Source organism: Zootoca vivipara, chromosome 12, assembly GCF_963506605.1.
Source record: "Zootoca vivipara chromosome 12, rZooViv1.1, whole genome shotgun sequence".
Taxonomy (NCBI): Eukaryota; Metazoa; Chordata; class Lepidosauria; order Squamata; family Lacertidae; genus Zootoca; species Zootoca vivipara.
Window position 1 is genome coordinate 13,306,875 of NC_083287.1, and position 18,556 is coordinate 13,325,430.

Here is an 18,556-nt window from a genome sequence, read left to right on the forward strand (position 1 = left end):
AACTGAAGGACACATATATTCAACATGCTGTGTGCACTGAAGTTCATTATTAACAAAAAGCACACAGCATGTCAGCAAGGCCTTGGGAGTGACCTGCCAAAATCCTCTTGCAGAAATGTCACCAATGAGGGTGGTGGAAGGGACCAGTAGCCCACAATACTTGCAACAGGCTGGAATCCAAAGTTGTCGATGAGCAAAAATCACACCTATGCAAACACATGTGATGAGGTTTGGTGATTCCCCCCCCCCTTCCAACCTATCATGCTGTTATTGAATCGGCTTAGGAGGGCCTTCAGGAGCAGCTCCTCAAGGGGTCTGCGGTGGGATTGGGAAGCCAAGAAAGCCCTGGTTTGACCACAAAACACCATAGATCCTGACCATAGTTCACAAGTGGTTAGATCCACTCTTCATACAAAACAGTGAAGATTTATTGTATACCAATATTGATGAATTCGAGCTTTTTAAATAAATAAAGTTTTTTCCATTTGTGTCAAATTACACTGAATGCAATACACAAAAAATTGTATAAAGTTTTTTTAAAAAAAGAAACCATGGGAAATTAAAATAAAAAGGGATGAAATGCATTAAAATGGGGATCAACTAAGTGCACCTCAGAAATACAGAAGTTCTCATCTTGCTTATTAAAGGGAAAAAAGAAAACAAAGGCTCAGCTACTCATGGACTTGAACCTGATGTTAGGATGTAGTTCATCTGGGATCAGGAATGCTGAAGCAGGGCATACAAAGCCTATCGCTGGCTTATAGCCAATATTTGTGGAACCTCGCCCAAGGAGTTCCTAGTTCAGCAAAACAGGAAGTTGTTAAATTTGGCCAAGTTAAAAGATCTAGCTCACTGTGGAAGTGAAAAAATCCAGAAATCATTTTTCAGTTTGTGACCCAGCTTCATTTAAAATACCAAGTTACACATTCACACGTATTTTAAGAAAAGCAGACATTTACTTCAAAATTGCAATTATAGGCTTTTCAATCACAAAAAGGAAGAAAAGACAGTGATCCGACAGTGGTCACATCCTGTGCAAAGAACATAGGATACCTAAAAAATAAAAGCACAAGGTACAACATTGCAGGATAATGTAAATAAATACAGAATCTGAAAATATGGCACTCTTGTATCTCACTCGAGACCAGATGGAATGCCTTGAATATTTCATAGCTAAGTCCCACCACCATCATAAAAGTAAAGGGTTTCTTTAAATAAAAACTAAAATCTTTATATCTAATACACATTTCTATACATTTATATCTCTTAAGAGCAAAAGGTGGGCAAGACTTTTGATTTTTTTATTTTTAAAGTAGCCTCTCACACACTTACAAAGTTCCATACAATCTGAAAAGTACAGTTTTGTCTTTGAGGAAAAAAATATTACCAAAGTTGCATAATTGTTTATTACTCCCCTGGCTGGAAGTTTTAGAATTCACCAGTCTTTAAAAATTACCAGTGTTCGTCCATCAGGGAAAAGGAGGGACTTGTCAAAAGCCCTTTATCTTCTCGTGATAACTTCCTCCTACGTACGACAGCAGTTTCTAGTTTTGCAAACGGAAAGAATGCAATGTGCATCATACATCAAGAAAAGACGGCAAAGACGAAGAACCACCATGTTTCTGGGGCTTCTCCCTGCTCCTTTCAACCTTCTTTATAATCTCTGCTACTATACACACTGATGAGGTGAGTCCCAGAAGAAACAGCAAGTCTAAACCAAAACAAAAACAAAAGGGGTTTGAAGAATACAGGTATTGAGTAACAGCTTTTCTTTTCTTGCCAATTTTTATTCCTTTTCAAATTTATAACAAATCAAAACTAAATTAAAATTAATTAACTAACACTTTTTCAGCTAGCCAGAAATACAAAGCTAACTGTTTAGCTATGAAAAAACTTGGGAGTCAAGCTGTTTGTCCTTTGGACTAACTTGCCAGATATTTTATGGTCATAAACAGAACAAATTCTTGCTGGCCTTGCTAACTATGCCAAAACGTCAGATTCCACACTCCTGTCCTTTCACTATAATCCCATGCATGCTAACATAGAAGCAGGTCCCACTACATTCTATGGGGCTGACTCCCAAGTTAACTGTGTATATAAATTTACAGCCATGGTCTCTGATCTTCAGTTGTGCCTTTCAGAGCTGGGGAAAAGAGCAAAGGGCTGTTTGGTGATGGATGGTGACCACCGAAAGACCAGGCTTGTACTAGCCTTCTCTCAGGGGAACGTTGGGGCCAAACTGGTCAGTTGCAGCCTTCCTCTCTAGCTTGGCAGCTGCAAGGAACCTTTCCTGTCATTGCACTGAGCCCTCTTAAATCTTAGTGCAACGTTAAGATGAGCACCACATCTCTTCTCCAGCTCCAAGCTAGACAGAAAGGTGGGGGCTCATCCCTTCAAACTGAATTGAAGCTACATGTCATAAGCCCTCATTTCTGCTTTCACCCTCATCTTGGTCACACAGGCTCGAAAGCAAGAGCAATGTTTCAGTGTTGCCATTATGTGAAAGATAGCTGTTGAGGGGGACAATGCTGAAGTCGCTCTTAAAAACGGAATTTCTGCCACCTTGTGTCCAAAGCGTTCCCCCCAACTCATTTAACTATATTCATGTTTTAAGTCTACGCCCTATTTGTTAATGTCTTACAAAACAAATCACCAAGGAAATAATGTACTTGTCTATATTTGTTGGTTTGAAAGCCAAACTCTGCTGAACAAGAAAAAAAATCCTTACCAAGTATGCTTAGACTCTCAGTTTGAAAAACTTTCTGAAGAGGAGGGAAGTAGATTACTAGTAGCTGCCCCATGATCGATCCAAGCACTGCGTAACAGAACATTTTGTTGCTGCAGAGCCCAATCTCAAACACAGATTTAGTCTGCAAATAAAAACATAACATCTATGATTTTATTCTTGTGTATCCTAGTTATTTGAGATTATCCATCTTAACTCAAATGATAGGGTCATTATACACTCATCTATTAGCATTTTGGTAGCTTGAATTAAGTTATGGCTTTTCGCTACTTGCATCTGTGAAATTTTGATAATTTGCAGGGGTTGTTTTCACTTTTTCAAAATACCTTATCTTTAAACGCAGCCACTCACATACCTGAGATCTGGAACTCAAAGCATTGAACATGTCAAAAAATACAAAGCACGTAAACGTCATTGTTGTATCTCGAGGAGTTATGCCATTGTCTCGGAGCTGCACAGAGAGGGGGAGGGCGAGTTAATATATGCAGTTCTCTGCCACTTTACAATGAAACATTTTAAATTCCACCCTACATAATACTACAAAGCATCAGTTCTCTAGCCAAGTGCGGAAGTATCTCTATTGTCTGATTTAGGCGCCTAATTTGATACTGGCATCTAGAATTTTAATTCATTCCTCAGCTGTGTGTAAGACTGCTACCTAGAACTATAATTATTTCCTATCTTCCTCATACCATATCTGCATATAATTTTTTAAAAATACAACCAGACCGATTGATCTCTATTGCACACAACCTTTAAAACCTCTGCACGATTTAATTGCCAAACCTAAGTTTAAGTTCAGTGGAAGTATATAAACATGGGCATTTTGCAGTTTTTATTTAATGCTATGCTGTTTTCTAACACTGGTTTTAAAATGCTTCTCCATTTGAAAAGCAGGTGGTTATGCACCTCAATAACACTGGATTCATGGACTTACTTGCATGGTTCTTTTGCACAGTCTATGTAATTTTAAATTTGCAACTATTGGCATATATGAAGCACTGCAAGCAGATAATATACTTTTTTTTTAAAAAAGCATCTTTGTCATACCTCTCGCCAGAAGACAAATAATGTTCCACATACAATAATTATAGATGAAACTAGTATTTTAACAATCAGATTTCTGGTCAAAATGCTATCCTTGACATTTCTTGGAGGCTTTCGAATAACATCTTTATCCACAGGCTCAACTCCAAGGCTAGAAATAAGAACACAAATAACTTTTTGAAAGTTTAGATTGATTGAGGCATCATAAAATCAAATTAATGTAGACAGTGACTCGACATACTCTTCAATAAAGGTTCGTATGTGCCAGGGCAACCCAAGCATTACTGCTTAATTATTATGATATAATTAACTATGATTAGTACTCGATCATGATGGGATGGCTCCAGACCGAGTAATTCACACTTAGTTCACAGTAATACAATGCAACCTAAATTCAACTAACTTTGCCTGGATCAAACCTGCTAAGTCCCTTATACAACTGCAAAACTTAACATTATGATCTTTCTCATACCAATACTGCTTAAAAATGTAAATTTTCCTGAGTAGTTACCCTAAGAGTTTACTGCAGACTACTTGTAATATAAAAAGCTTTTGAATGCAAACACAAATGCAGCAACCTCTGGGCATCATTGTAATAACAAAACCGGAAAGTAACAGTGGTGCCTTGACTTACGAATTTAATCCGTTCCGAAGGCACCTTCGTACCGGTAGATTGAAAAATTTGTAAGTCGAAAAGCGCCATTGGAAATGCGATTTCCCATAGGAATGCATTGGAAACGGAAAAATTCGTAAGTCGAAGCAACCCCATCTAAAAATTTGTAAGTCAAAAAAACCCTATCTAAAACCGCTGCGGTTTCCGTTCAAATGTCAAGAAATTCGTAAGTGTGCGGCCATTTGCCCCACTCGTAAGTCAGTCGAAAAATTCAGTTGTCGAGTCGTTCGTAAGATGAGGTACCACTGTATTAATTTTAAATCCTTAACAAGGCGCCAACAAACAGCGTATCAGACATAAAGCCCCGTTTGGGAAATTACCCAGAGTTTTTGCACAGAAAATAATTACTTAAACAAATTATTCCAATTTAATATACTTTTTTCTAGGAGAATATATATTTGATACACAAGACCACACAGAGGAAAAGCTCTGTGCAAGATTCTATTAACATTTCTAGGAGTTATACCATCCACAATTCTAGAGTTACACCAGTCAGCAACTTCTCAAAAACTCAAAAACTTCTCAAAAACTCTCAAAGGAAAAGTGTTACCTTTGAGCTGGAGGCCCATCCATGATAATGTTGATCCACAAGATCTGCATGGCATTGAGAGGATTAGGAAAGTTCATTAATGTGGCCAATGAGATTAATGTCAATGCAGCTATACTCCTGTTGAAAAAAGTTATTTTACACAGCTGTCAGCATTGCAATTTTTTGGGGGGGGGAGTGGTTTTTTTAAATTATTTGGAAATTTGTTATTAAACATTTCAAGCATCTCGAAGACCCACAATACATGAGCAGCAAGTAAATCATCATACACAGTAACAATCCAATTGTTTTAAATAGATCATGCAGGTTATTTGGGATGCTACGCATCAAGCAGGAGTTAGAAAATATTTAGCCCAAGACAGCAATACAAGCCAAAAGGAAAACTCTCATTTCATTAAGCCCCCTCACTTAGAGGCTGTATACTGTGTGCCAGACACAAAATGTACTTTTGTTATATACTTTTGTTATAGAAATCAAAAGATAATTTAGGAGTGCCTTACAACTTAAAATGCCAAACAACTGATAAATAAAAACCCCTTCTTCTTGTTTAAACCTTCTGTTGCAGTGGTTGGAAAATGTGTGCCTTATCAGGGAGGCCAAACCATCATGAACTCTTGGACTTACAAGTTGCAGGAACTATTTTTAGATCTGTTCTCATTTAGCAACAAGGCACAACCACATGGCTCTGATAATTCCAAGTAAAAGGAACTGTTGCTAAGATTAAGCTTTTACTATGCAGATACTTGCTCAGTGTCCTATTTTCAAGCAATTATACCCCATTTTGAACTAACTGTGCCAGAATGGAGGCTGAATTTATTACTGCTGTTAGAATTATGGTCAGCAATCCATTATGGCAATACATATATAGCAAATAGTGTGCCATTTACAAATCACCGAGCTGAATTTATGTCAGTTTTGGTCATGCAAATTTCTGTGCAATTAATCTCAATCAAGAAGAATTCATAACAGGAAGCTTCTGATACTGTGCTGCAAAACTTACGTGCTGAGTTGAAATCTAACAAAATTTTTAATGTTATTATAAATTCCTTTACCCTCTTCAATTGCAGACCTGAAATATAAAAAGTAAGAAAAAATTGCTTAAACAAATTATGCAAAGGCACATTATTTGGATGGCATCCTGAAAACGCAACTCTTATTTCTTGCAATCTAACAGTAACAATAAATGGCTTCCCACTGCAAAACAGTATCAGGCAGTTTCAAAGTTTTTAGCTTTGTTCACTAAACACAAGTAAAATAAAAATACTAAATTAGAGTGATCATTTATCCTCATGTGCATGAGAAATTTTTCCCATTTAATTTTTTTTTAGAAAATCCACTAGAATAAAACAGCTTGTGTTTTAAATTTCACCTAAGTGTTGTTGTTTTTTTTTAAAAAAGTTCAACGTGATGGCGCTTATATATGCTAGACAAAATGACACCCATCCAGATAATGCAATTGCTACATAGTATGCAGAAAGGGAACGTAAAACCAACTTACATTATTGTCTGAAAATCATCATCCACCAAGATCATATCAGCTGCTTCTTTACAGACATCTGTGCCAGTCTGCCCCATTGCTACGCCAATATCAGCAGCTTTCAGTGCTACAGCATCATTCACCCCATCTCCTGTCATAGCAACTACTGCGCCAATACTTTGTAGTGACTGAGAAAACAAAATTAATCCAATCTATCATCGCAAGATTTTATCACTATCCGAGATTTTACAACGAACACTGTCATAAAACCTAAATAAAAAAATTCCTTCAGTAGCACCTTAAAGACCAACTAAGTTTTTATTTTGGTATGAGCTTTCGTGTGCATGCACACTTCTTCAGATACAGTGAAATGGAAGTTTCCAGGCACTTATGTAGAGAAGGGGTGGGGAGGGGTGGGGATGGGGAGGGGGGATCACTCAGAAGGGTGGTGGAAATGGGTGATTGACTGACTGATAGCTGTTGATGACCGCAAACGACTGCAAATGGTTTTGCATGAAAAAGCAAGGGTTGAGATGGCTGAAGATCGCTTATCATGTATAATGAGATAAGAACCCGATATCTCTGTTCAAACCAGGTCCCTCCATGGTTTTGAGCTTGGTGATAAGTTGCAATTCAGCAACTTCTCTTTCCAGTCTATTTCTGAAATTCTTTTGTAGTAAGACAGCTACTTTGAGATCTTGTATAGAATGTCCTGGGAGATTGAAGTGTTCTCCTACTGGTTTTTCTGTCTTCTGGTTCCTGATGTCAGATTTATGTCCATTTATCCTTTGGCGTAGGGTTTGGCCTGTTTGTCCAATATAGAGAGCTGAAGGGCACTGTTGGCATTTGATGGCATACACAATGTTAGAGGATGAGCAATTAAATAGTCCTGAGATGGTATGTTGGATGTTGTTGGGGCCAGTAATGGTGTTGTCTGGGTGTATGTGGCAGCAAAGTTGGCATCTGGGTTTATTGCAGGCTCTGGTACCAGTGTCCATGTTAAGTCTGGTGGTTGTATTATTGTGGGTGAGGAGTTGTTTAAGATTGGGTGGCTGTCTGTAGGCAATGAAAGGTCTTCCTCCCAGAGCTTGAGAAAGGGAGCGGTCATTGTCCAGGAGAGGCTGTAGATCTCTGATGATGCGTTGTACTGTTTTAGCTTGGGAGCTGTATGTGATGACTAGTGGTGTTCTGTTATTTTCTTTTTTGGGTCTGTCTTGCAGCAGGTTCTCTCTAGGTATCTGTCTGGCTCTGTTGATCTGTTGTTTAACTTCATCAGGTGGATATTTTAGTTCTAAAAAGGTTTGCTGTAGATCTCTTAGGTGAGATTCTCTGTCTGTAGAGTTGGAACAGATGCGGTTGTAACGTAAGGCCTGGCTGTATACGATGGATTGTTTGGTATGTTTGGGATGGTAGCTAGAAGCATGTAGATATGTTTGTCTGTCAGTTGGTTTTCTGTATAAGGTGGTGTCTATACGTCCATCCTGTATTTTTATAGTAGTGTCCAAAAAATGTATTTCTTGCATAGATTGGTTCATTGTTAGGTTGATGGTGGGGTGAAAGTCATTGAATGTCTGGTGGAAGGTTTCCAGGGTCTGTTGTCCATGTGTCCAGATAATAAAAATATCGTCAATGTATCGCAGGTACAGGAGAGGTTTGAGTGGGTAGGAGTTAAGGAAACGTTGTTCTAAATCTGCCATGAAGATGTTGGCATACTGTGGGGCCATGCGGGTGCCCAGGGCTGTGCCGCTGATCTGGAGGAACAGGTCATCACCAAATTTGAAGTGGTTGTGGGTAAGGACAAAGTGGCAGAGTTTGGTAGCAAAGTCCGCTGTGGTTTTATCTGAAATGGTGTTCCTTATGGCTTGTAAACCATCATTGTGTGGGATGTTGGTATATAGAGATTCCACATCCATAGTGGCTAGTATAGTATTGTTAGGAAGATTGTTCAAATATTGTATTTTCCTCAGAAAATCTGTGGTGTCACGTACGTAGCTGGGAGCACTAATAGCATATGGTTTCAGAACAGAGTCCATATAGCCGGAAACACCCACTGTAATGGTGCCAATACCTGAGATGATGGGGCGTCCTGGGTTTCCTGGTTTGTGTATTTTGGGTAGAAGATAGAAAGTTCCTGGCCGAGGTTCCGCTGGTGTGTTTGTGAGGATCTGTTCTTGGATGTGTAGGGGTAGCTCCTTAATAATCTTGTTCAGTTCTTTTTTGTATGCTTGTGTGGGGTCTGAGTCCAATTTCATGTAAAAGGCAGTATTGGAAAGTTGTCTGTGGGCCTCTTGGATGTAATCAGTTTTGTTCATGATGACGACAGCTCCACCCTTGTCTGCCTCTTTAATTATAATGTCTGGGTTGTTCCTGAGATTTTCTATGGCTCTCCTTTCAGCATGGTTTAGATTTTGTTGTAAGCGATGGTGTCATAAAACCTATCGTGTGCAATGTTCGGTTGACAGGGAAGACTTGTAGGTGAGTTCTCTCTGATGATGTAAGTCTATACAGGCTTTACCAAACCAGCTGCAGGCATCCTTAAAATCACTCAAGCACAAGCAATCACTGGTTCTATGCCATTTTCTTGTGCAGTCAGAACAACCTTCTTCCTAGTTCTACTTCTCTATTTACCTTTGCTGTTTTTAATCAACAGTGTATGTACTTCATACTGACTTAAACCAAGGTCCTGTATGAGTCAACTGCAAAGAATCATTCTGAATTTTAGCTGCCCCCCCCCCTGCATCTTTTCCACTAAATATATTTGTGTGAGATTCCTCTTGATGAGCCTCAAATGATCCCATCTGGATACTAGATCACTACAGTTCAACATCTCTGTACCATTTAAATTAGATACTACTGTACATGACTGTCAGTTTTAGAAACACACACATACCTTGACAATCTTCAATTTATGCCTGGGACTGGCTCTGTAGAACACTGCTACCTAAGAAATGGAAGGGAAAATTAAGTCTTTACAATTGCAAGATTGTGCTTCTTAACTATAAGCAAGCATGTTCTCTTCCACTCAACACAGCATAGCCATGACAGAAACAAGGCACAGCTAAGCAGAAAATGGACACAGGGAAGGGAAATTTTTCTACTCCCAATACTTTTGCTCTTTCCCTCCTAACCCCACCATCAGGATTTAGCTTGTCAATTCCCCATTTCCTTCCCTGCTGGCCATTGGAGCTGTCTGGGCTGGAGCTCCACTGGCAAGACTGGCCATTTGCCACCATACTCAGATTCCATGAAAAAAACACAGGCGTTTGCTTACTGTGAACTTCTGTTCTCAGTGCCCCACCAAGAGCAGTTCTTTCCTCTCGAGATAGCTCCCCCCTCTGGCTGAGTCAAACAGGATCACAGAGTCTTTAGGCTCCTTCTCTGCTAAAGGAGGGTCCATCCCAATCCCCAGACTTGTCCTGCCTAGTGCTGAGAACAGTTCAGGTTGCAGCTCCATAAGAGCTCAGCCTAGAGGACCCGGCAAGGGCAGCAGTGCGCGCCGCACTGCGCCCCAACCCAGCGGGAGCCGGCAAAGACAGCAGCGCGCGCTTTGCCGGCTCCCGCTCAGTCGGGGCTCAGCAAAGCGCGCGCTGCTGCCTTTGCTGGCTCCCGCTCAGTCGGGGCTCGGCAAAGCGCGCGCTGCTGCCCTTGCCGGGTCCCGCTGGGTCGGGACTTGGCGCGGCGCGAGCTGCGGGTCGCGCAGGGTCCTGCTGGGTCGGGGCTCGGCGCGGGGCGTGCTGCAGCTTCTGCCGGCTCCCGCTCCACGTTGCGCATCCGCTTCTGGCAAGGACAGGCATCTTCCTTTTCCTGTTTCTTACGGAAGCGCCATCCGGACCTGCTCCCAGCACGGTATAGTACCGGTACCCCCAGCATGTCTTATTTTGGGGGGATGCCTTATATTTTATTGCCTTGAGAAAATCGCGCCATGGCTTATTTTATAGGCACGTCTTAAAATGTGAGAAACACGGTAGCACACTAACTCAAGAGTTCCATCTACCCAAACCACTTTGCATCCATTTAAAACTAACCTTGGGTGCTATTTGTGAAAGTTGTTGTATATCCAGTGTGTCTATTTCTTCACCTGAGACTGACTGAGAGTTTTTGGAATACAATCCTAAGCGATTAGCTAGGAAACAAAACAAAACAAAGTTACCAGATGTTAGAGTTAAATAATCTAATGGAGAATGACCAAATGAATATATACAATTTAAAATTCTATGTTCTCACTGATTAATTTATTATTTCTTCCTGTTAGCAAAGCTACAACAATGCACACTGAACTATTGCATGTCACACCCACCCATGTGGTACATGACAGAAAATGTTCAGGGAGTTTTACAATCCTAAATGCTTTCCTGCAGCCCTGAAGCAAATACAGTTAGTTAAATACATATGCATGACCATATGCTCTGGAAATGCAACAAAGTAACTGCAACAATTGTGGGATCAAGGTCTCTCCAAAGAAGAGTAAGTTTCTCCTAAGAATGTGCAGCTAGCTGACCACAGGAAGTTCGTGAAGGTTGCTAGAGGGTGCAATGCAGGACACAAAGTGCACTTTCATCACTGCCCATGCTGCCAAATGGCTTGTCCAATTATGTGTGCTAACTAGCATTTGGTCAGCTTCAGAGCAAGATGTGCCACATGCAAACTGGAGAAGACTGTAGCCTATGATTCTCCAGAATACCAGGGCACTGTTGGGGTCCACAACACCAGAGAGGATGCTTGGGAGTGATCACATCAACCACCTGTCTCATCTTTCCTAAATAGCCTCTAAGACACAAAACAGGCAGCCCTGAAACTTCTTTGAGCCCTGCCTCCCATCACAGAGTGCCTTCCTCTGTGAGCAGAAAGTGAAGCTTTCTTTTAGAAAAATATTCACAAATGACGTATCATAATAGTAACATAAACTGATCTCATGTGCAACTGGCAAAAAAAAGTTAGTTCAAATAATCATTTCAATAGCTACAATCCAGAAGGGTGTGGAAGCAATAAAAAAACCCAACCCACTACTTGGTTGTTTTTTAAACTTGTGAGTAAAAACTTCTCAAGAATACCATATTGATCAGGATCCCAAAAGCTGGTTAGCAGCATGAAAAAGGTTTGCACTATGGAATTTTTAGCTAAAGTTTGAATAGTTGATTCCTAAGGTATATCAGATAGTTTTTGAAACTGCCCTCAGTTACAAACGTAGCTTGCCATGCACTCTGTGTGTGTGCTGTTTGTTAAAGCAAGCCTAAATAACTTATCTTGGGCTAGTGAGTGGGTCATATGGCCCTTTGGATCCTAGCCCTGATTTCAGAGTCTAAAGAAACCACATTGTTATACAGTACATTCATTGACAAGGCAACGAGTAACTCAATTGATGGAAATAAAGGGGGGGACACATTCATACCAATGGCAATGGCAGTCTCCTGTGAATCTCCAGTAATCATTTTTATCATGACTCCGGAAGTGATAAGTGCAGTGACGGCTTCTTTTACACCCGTTCTTGGAGGATCAATAATTCCAACCAGACCCAGAAATGACAACTGTCCAAGCTCAGGACCAGCAGCTAAGGCCAGAACTTTCAAAGAAACAGGGAAAAAGTAGTTTATACATTTAGATATGGCACCTACTTAAAAGATCGGAATGATACAGCTAGACCTCTCCAGTTTCTAGAATAAGAACATCTATACAGTATGTATATTTCTAGCAACACTGTAACCTTCATGGATACTTTTGTACGTGGCTTCCCAAAACAAATTTCACTTGCATAGAATGCAGTCAATCAGAAGAGATGCAACTACAGTATTTGCATAACCAGCAAAAACAGACATGCTTTTCCACCACAGGGAAGCACAAGCGTAATTTCCCTCTTTGCCTTACAGTATGTGAGTTGTCTTTTGCCCTCCATATCTAGTAGGCTGGATTCATATCAAGTTAACAGCACTGCGTTCCCTTTGCAATAACGGGACTTAAGTCATGCCTAACTTTTGGATTGAAATAAATGCAGACAAAATGCAGCCCAATCTCAGGCATGTCTACTCAGAAGTAAATCCCAGCTATTTCAATGAGATTTGATCTCAGGTAACTGTGTACAGGTCTGGAGCCTTATTCTGCTTCTAACTGTTATGGATGCTTTAGTTGAGACTCCTGTATTCCAGGGGTTGGACTAGATGACCCTCAGGATCCCTTCCAACTCTACAATTCTATGATCCAATTAAATCATGCTCACCACAGACCTACTGTAATCATTACAATGGGTCTGCTCCAAGATTTCAATACAGCTCATTATCTTTTAGGTTTTAAGACAAGTTTCCTTGTATAAAGTTACATCAGAAGTCCAACAAATAGTATAGGTGTTCCTTCTGAAATTTTAGGAACTGTAATTTGCAAAGCTAAGAAGTTACACATTCTCATTTTAAATATGAAAGTTTAAATACTATTGTCCATGCAATCTGAAAGCAACACAATGCATAAAAATGGAAACAAATGACGCAGAAGCATTATTCACAGCTTTGTTCTAGAGTTTCTCACGTTGAGCACAGCAAGCAATTAAGTTTTCAAAATGCTTTCTTTGGTAGTAGAGACAATAGTGAAATATGCTATTACCTCTGAGTCCGGCAGAGCCCATGGATGCTTTTTCTTGCTGATAAAGATCTCTTTGTTGTTGGCTGAGAGGTAAACTATGCCCTTTGCTATTGTATGTTGTACAGTATCGAATCACTTCCTCATAAGCACCTTTCATGAAGCAAATCTCTGGTTTGTCCTAAAAGATAAAACATGTTAGCACCTGCTGCTCTGTCCCCTGTCGCAACGCTAACATTATATAACTTCAAAGCTCTTTCAGTGTGCTGATAATAATTTATAAACAACTTAAAACTCATTAGTCTACTGAAGGCAAGCCTATATACTACATACTGTATTCCACTTACTGAAACACAAGGCAATATTTTATTTCCATGACTGTTCTGTGACTATATAAAGATGCATACATTTACCATGTCCGCAAAAATGCTATTCCGGCATCTAACTTAAAAGAACTGGGTTTGAATACCCTGAGAATATGGGCTGATATAGTTTAAGAGTTGTGAGAGATATGTCCCTCTCTATTTCCTCTCATTTTCAATAAATCACTTAGGTTTTGCAAAGCACTTAGAAGGTCCCCACCCCACCTAAAATCAAGAAGCGTATCATTTTTTGCAAGCAAGCATACAAACAAACAAACAAACAAACAACACTTTCTTGATTACTGTATAAAGAATAGGCTGGCCAGCAGCATTTTTGAAATAGAGGAGCACAAAGACCTTCCGCAAATAACTCTGTCCTCAAGCAGAGCTCTCCTGGGCCAAGCACATGTTGTTGCCAGACATGAAATTACAGTGCCATTTGTTTCTGTTAAGTTCATTTTAAAGTAAGCTTACAATTCCCATTCGGTTAAGATGAGAATGTAAACTTTGCATAAGCAGAACTGTTGCTGCATATTTAAAATGGTAAGATATAGTGGGATATTGGAGCCTGTTGAAATACAACTCAGAAAAGGACATACCTGTTGTGTTCTATGTACACACTTAACAGCCATCCATTTCTGCTCAGAGCTGAAGGGATATTCTGCTTTTCTAATGTAGTCCTGCTGGATTCCATCTAAGCCCATCTACAAGAACAAAGAACACAGCCAATTCAGTCCACTGCATTTGTAGCCAGAGTAGCAACAATCAGTTGTATTTTGTTTTAGTGTCCCCTCAGCTTGTTTGCTCCTGGATATGGACAGCAGGTACAGGTTACTCTGAAAATACTGCTTCACTGCAAGATATTGAATTAAGGCAGCCTGGCTAGAGCTGCTAGGAGTTGTAGTCCAAAACATTTCAAGGGCACCAGTTTGACAAAGGGTGACTTATGAAACAGAGTCCTTCTAGATCAGGCTTCCTCAACCTCGGCCCTCCATATGTTTTTGACCTACAACTCCCATGATCCCTAGCTAGCAGGACCAGTGGGCAGGGATGATGGGAATTGTAGTCTCAAAACATCTGGAGGGCTGAGGTTGAGGAAGCCTGTTCTAGATGTATATGTGGTTCAAATCCATTTCATTCTTGGATCTACTTATAGTGATGCATAACCCACACATTTTTCTTTCCATATTTATGTGGAATTAAACTCCCATTTGTTTCAGCTGAGCTTACTTTTGAATGAGTTTATGATTTCATCTAGTTTTAAAATTTCCCCTTCATATTATTTTCTCAGCAAATTTTAGAATAAGCTTATTGTAATGATTACTATATCACTTGTTTTGACAAATCCCCTAGATGCTCTACCAGTGTCACACAATAGTCAATCCACTTAGAACAGAATCAATGCACTCTGAATACTCTCTTGTAACATAGTGGTAAGCAATATACATTCTAGCAAAGCCTATAAAGCACTGTGAAGTTATCCAATGTAGTTCTTCCCAAAGTTCAGCAACTCCAGGCATACCCAATACCTCAGGCATCCCCAAACGTCAGCCCTCCAGATGTTTTGGACTACAATTCCCATCTTCCCCTACCACTGGTCCTGTTAGCTAGGGATCATGGGAGTTGTAGGCCAAAACATCTGGAGGGCTGCAGTTTGGGGGTGCCTGCAATACCTGCATGAAGATTTCCAGTCTTTGTTTCTTGGGGCATAAACAGGATACAAATGGAACCAGCAATAATTATGACAATGGATCAGGATTTGAATAGCACTATGAATTAAAATTGTAAGCAGCTTGCCCAGTGGGGCAGAGCAGTAGCACTATCTTCATGGAAGCAGGGAAGAAAAAGGAACATGGGAGTAAGGTTAGAGCTGTGTGGGCACACTAGCAGGAGCACTGGATATGCCCAAACAGTCCCGAGTTCCCCATACCACCTGCTATGCCAGAGTGCCACCATTGCTAGAAACCTAGCATTATAGCAAGCTGCCACTGATTAAAACATTATGTGTTTTCTAAGCAGGAACTATGAAATTTTGCAAGATGGGAGTAGCCTCCAAACAGCCCGGTTCAATGCGAGCATGTTCCGAAGAGTCACTAAACTTAATGAAACTAAGTCCCAAATAAGGCTGTGATCCTTATGTACACCAAGTCTTGAAAATTCATTAGAGCACCACTGAAATGCAACTGAAAAACAGATCAGAAGAAAAAACACACTGTGAATGAATGATGGGTTTAGTTTTTTTTGCCCCCTGCCTAATGGTTTGTTTCTTCCACGTCGCTGATTGAACACTCTGAACTCCACCTCCCACTCTACCTTTAGATCCAATTCAACATATCAGATTAGCGTCCTAGTCTAATTCTTCCATTCTTCCCACTATGTTTTCCAAGACTGCCCATACACACAACAAAGCCGTACCAGTAGAATTTTTTTTATTACAGAACAATCAGTGCCTAAGTTACAGAACAGTTAACACATAAATATCTTATTAACTAAGTATTCAAGAACCCATGTTAGCTTTGGAACAATTTCAAAAGCTGAACACTTCTGAATTAACTATTAAATAATACCAACACAACATCAAAATTGCTTTATTTGCAATAACTTATAAAAGTTAACTAATCAAACCACCTTATGTTCTTGGAGCTCCATGGATGCATCTTCAAGATTCAACATAAAATGGTTAGCAGTCTTTAGCAAATTTGGAACTACTGTATTTTTTCTAAAGAAACCCTGCAAATGTCTACAGAACATATTATTTCTTATTCTTATTCATTGAATTTATATAGCGCCCTGTACCTGGAGGTCTCAGGGCAGTTTACAGAACATAGTTGTTCCTCTTTAGGAGTTATTAGCATTAATGCTATTGCTATGCCTAGCCCTCTAGTTTAGAGTGGGCCACACCAATTTGATCACGTTCTGCTGCTTGGATTCTTTACTGCATAGTATTGTGACACACCAATCACTATCTCTGCATGGTGGACTCTGGCCAATGAACTGCAATAATAAATTTGTTAGCCTAAGGTACCTACCCTGTTTCTCATATTTTAAGACATACCCATAAAATAAGCCATAGCAGGATTTTTAAGCATTCAAGGAATATAAGCCATACCCCGAAAATAAGACATAGTGATAGGCGCAGCAGCAATGCCAGCCGCGGCAGGAGGAGGAGGAAAAAAATAAGACATCCCTTGAAAATAAGCCATAGTGGTGTTTTTTTTTGAGGAAAAAATAAATATAAGACATGTCTTATAATATGAGAAACACGGTAAGACCCTGGTGGCTTTGCCACAGCAGAACACACCTACTCCCTTGGAGTACAGAAAATCTTGCATTTCTATTATCAGTACAGTCGCACCTTGGTTTTCAAACACCTTGGGAGTTGAATGTTTTGGCTCCCAAACGATCAAAAACCAGAAGTGATTGTTCCAGTTTTCAAACATTTTTTGGAACCTGAACGTCCGGCGCAACGTCCATAGCTTCCGATTGGCTGCAGGAGCTTCCTGCAGTTCGACTTCCAAGGTACCACTGTACTAGCTCTGTTGCCCTTAAAAACCTCTATACTTCAAAACAATATACATCAACATACCACCTACCTTCATAGCTAGTGCAATTAAGGCCCCTTCTGTTGGTCTTCCCATTAAGGTGTTGTTTCGAATTACAGCATCATTGCACACACACCCAGCCTAAAGAAATGAAAAAGGAAGTTCATGTAACACACAAGTATCCCTAATTTCAAAAAAAGAGAGTACACTTTCTGTGCAAGAACTTACCTCAACAATTCTGCTAACAGATGGTTTGTTAAATCCATGAACGACATCACCTTCAACCGTGACTTCTCCAAACCTGTTATAACCTACTCCAGTAACCTGGCAAAAATTAGACGATATGAATTTTACAAGGAAGCAAACATTTGCTAATATTTTTTCCTTTATGACCTTTGAAGCAGAGATATTATGAAAAGAGAATATGAACTTTGAAACATTAACCCTTATGCATTCCCTTATGCATTTTAAAAATTTGTTTCTTATAATAGGTTTATAGGGCCTGCAGTATCTGTAATCAGATGGCAATGCTGAGGAGGAGCCGATTGCTGAGCCAGGGAACAACAGCAAAACTAGAGCTCATACACTGGCATGTGACATTTCCTACACGAGGAAAAAAATTACATTGAAAAGAAGCCAGAGTTATTCATTTCAAGATGGAGTATAGTTAATGTAAGAGAGAGGGCTTGCAGAGAGCAGCCCACTCTGCTTACTTCCATCAGATGGGAGAGCAGCAGCAAGTCTGGGAGTTCAAATCAGGAACAGGAAGGGTTAAGACGGGTCCAGGGCTCTGCAGAGTCCTGGTGGCTCAGCTCCAGGTTGGTAGCAGGGAAGCAGGGGAGGAGCTAGCTTCAGCAGGGGCTGGAAAGGAGGGAGTAAGTAGAACGGCACCTCAGGAGCCTGTTTTGGGACCACGGAGGACCCATAGAGCAAGGAGGGGGGGCGTTTGGATGCCCAGTCTTAAAAGGGGGGTCAGAGCCCACGAGACGCCATTGTGGGCTTCTGCCCCATGCAGAGCAGACATGATTTGAGACATCTCACCACTGTATATAGCATGCACAATAAAACTCTGAAAATCCAGAGGATGTGTGGAGTGCTTACTCGGGAGTAGCCAACACCCATCTGTGACAGTTAATATTCCTCCGAAGGCTCTCTTGCACATTTATTTTATGCAATTGAGTGGACACTTTAGTTAACGTTAACATTTCCACAATCTCTTCTGTATTTAAAGGCACACTCATCTTCTCTTAAATAGTAGTAGTAGAAACAAATGCAGCTCAGAGATAAGTGTGAGGCAGCTGCTGGGTTCACACCAGTCCTCCAAAAATGGAGTTCTCAGGACCAACACATTTCTCATAAAATTTAAAAAACCTCCCCATCCATGCTTATGTTTATTAAATACAACATAGACAAATGCAACTTAATTTTATCCCTGTGATACAGCAGTTGGGGTTCCTTTAATTGCTTCCCTTATCTTGCACCTACAGGTCTTACGATTAGTTTTTGAAAGTCACTGACCTGGCAACCACCCAAGTAGGTCACTGTGACCTGGCAACCAGCCAAGTAGGTCCCTGTGATCCGGCAACTGGCCAAGGGTG

The 18,556-nt window shown here is 40.3% G+C and overlaps 1 protein-coding gene across 4 annotated transcripts in view; it reads right to left on the reverse strand.

The window, feature by feature from the left end:
* Nucleotides 1–880: 880 nt before the first annotated feature.
* Nucleotides 881–18,556, reverse strand: part of ATP2C1 (ATPase secretory pathway Ca2+ transporting 1) — a 54,187-nt gene continuing 36,511 nt past the window's right edge. For all 4 annotated transcript variants that reach the window (XM_035128774.2, XM_035128770.2, XM_035128771.2 and 1 more), the window contains 14 exons: nucleotides 17,187–17,282; nucleotides 17,010–17,099; nucleotides 14,016–14,120; nucleotides 13,079–13,235; nucleotides 11,880–12,050; nucleotides 10,516–10,613; nucleotides 9,381–9,431; nucleotides 6,512–6,678; nucleotides 6,014–6,082; nucleotides 5,017–5,133; nucleotides 3,797–3,944; nucleotides 3,102–3,197; nucleotides 2,729–2,870; nucleotides 881–1,711 (listed from right to left, as the gene is read on the reverse strand). In XM_035128774.2, coding sequence (XP_034984665.1) covers nucleotides 1,578–1,711; nucleotides 2,729–2,870; nucleotides 3,102–3,197; nucleotides 3,797–3,944; nucleotides 5,017–5,133; nucleotides 6,014–6,082; nucleotides 6,512–6,678; nucleotides 9,381–9,431; nucleotides 10,516–10,613; nucleotides 11,880–12,050; nucleotides 13,079–13,235; nucleotides 14,016–14,120; nucleotides 17,010–17,099; nucleotides 17,187–17,282 — 1,641 coding nt within the window. In that variant the 3' untranslated portion in view covers nucleotides 881–1,577. The remainder of the gene's footprint in view (nucleotides 1,712–2,728; nucleotides 2,871–3,101; nucleotides 3,198–3,796; nucleotides 3,945–5,016; nucleotides 5,134–6,013; nucleotides 6,083–6,511; nucleotides 6,679–9,380; nucleotides 9,432–10,515; nucleotides 10,614–11,879; nucleotides 12,051–13,078; nucleotides 13,236–14,015; nucleotides 14,121–17,009; nucleotides 17,100–17,186; nucleotides 17,283–18,556) is intronic.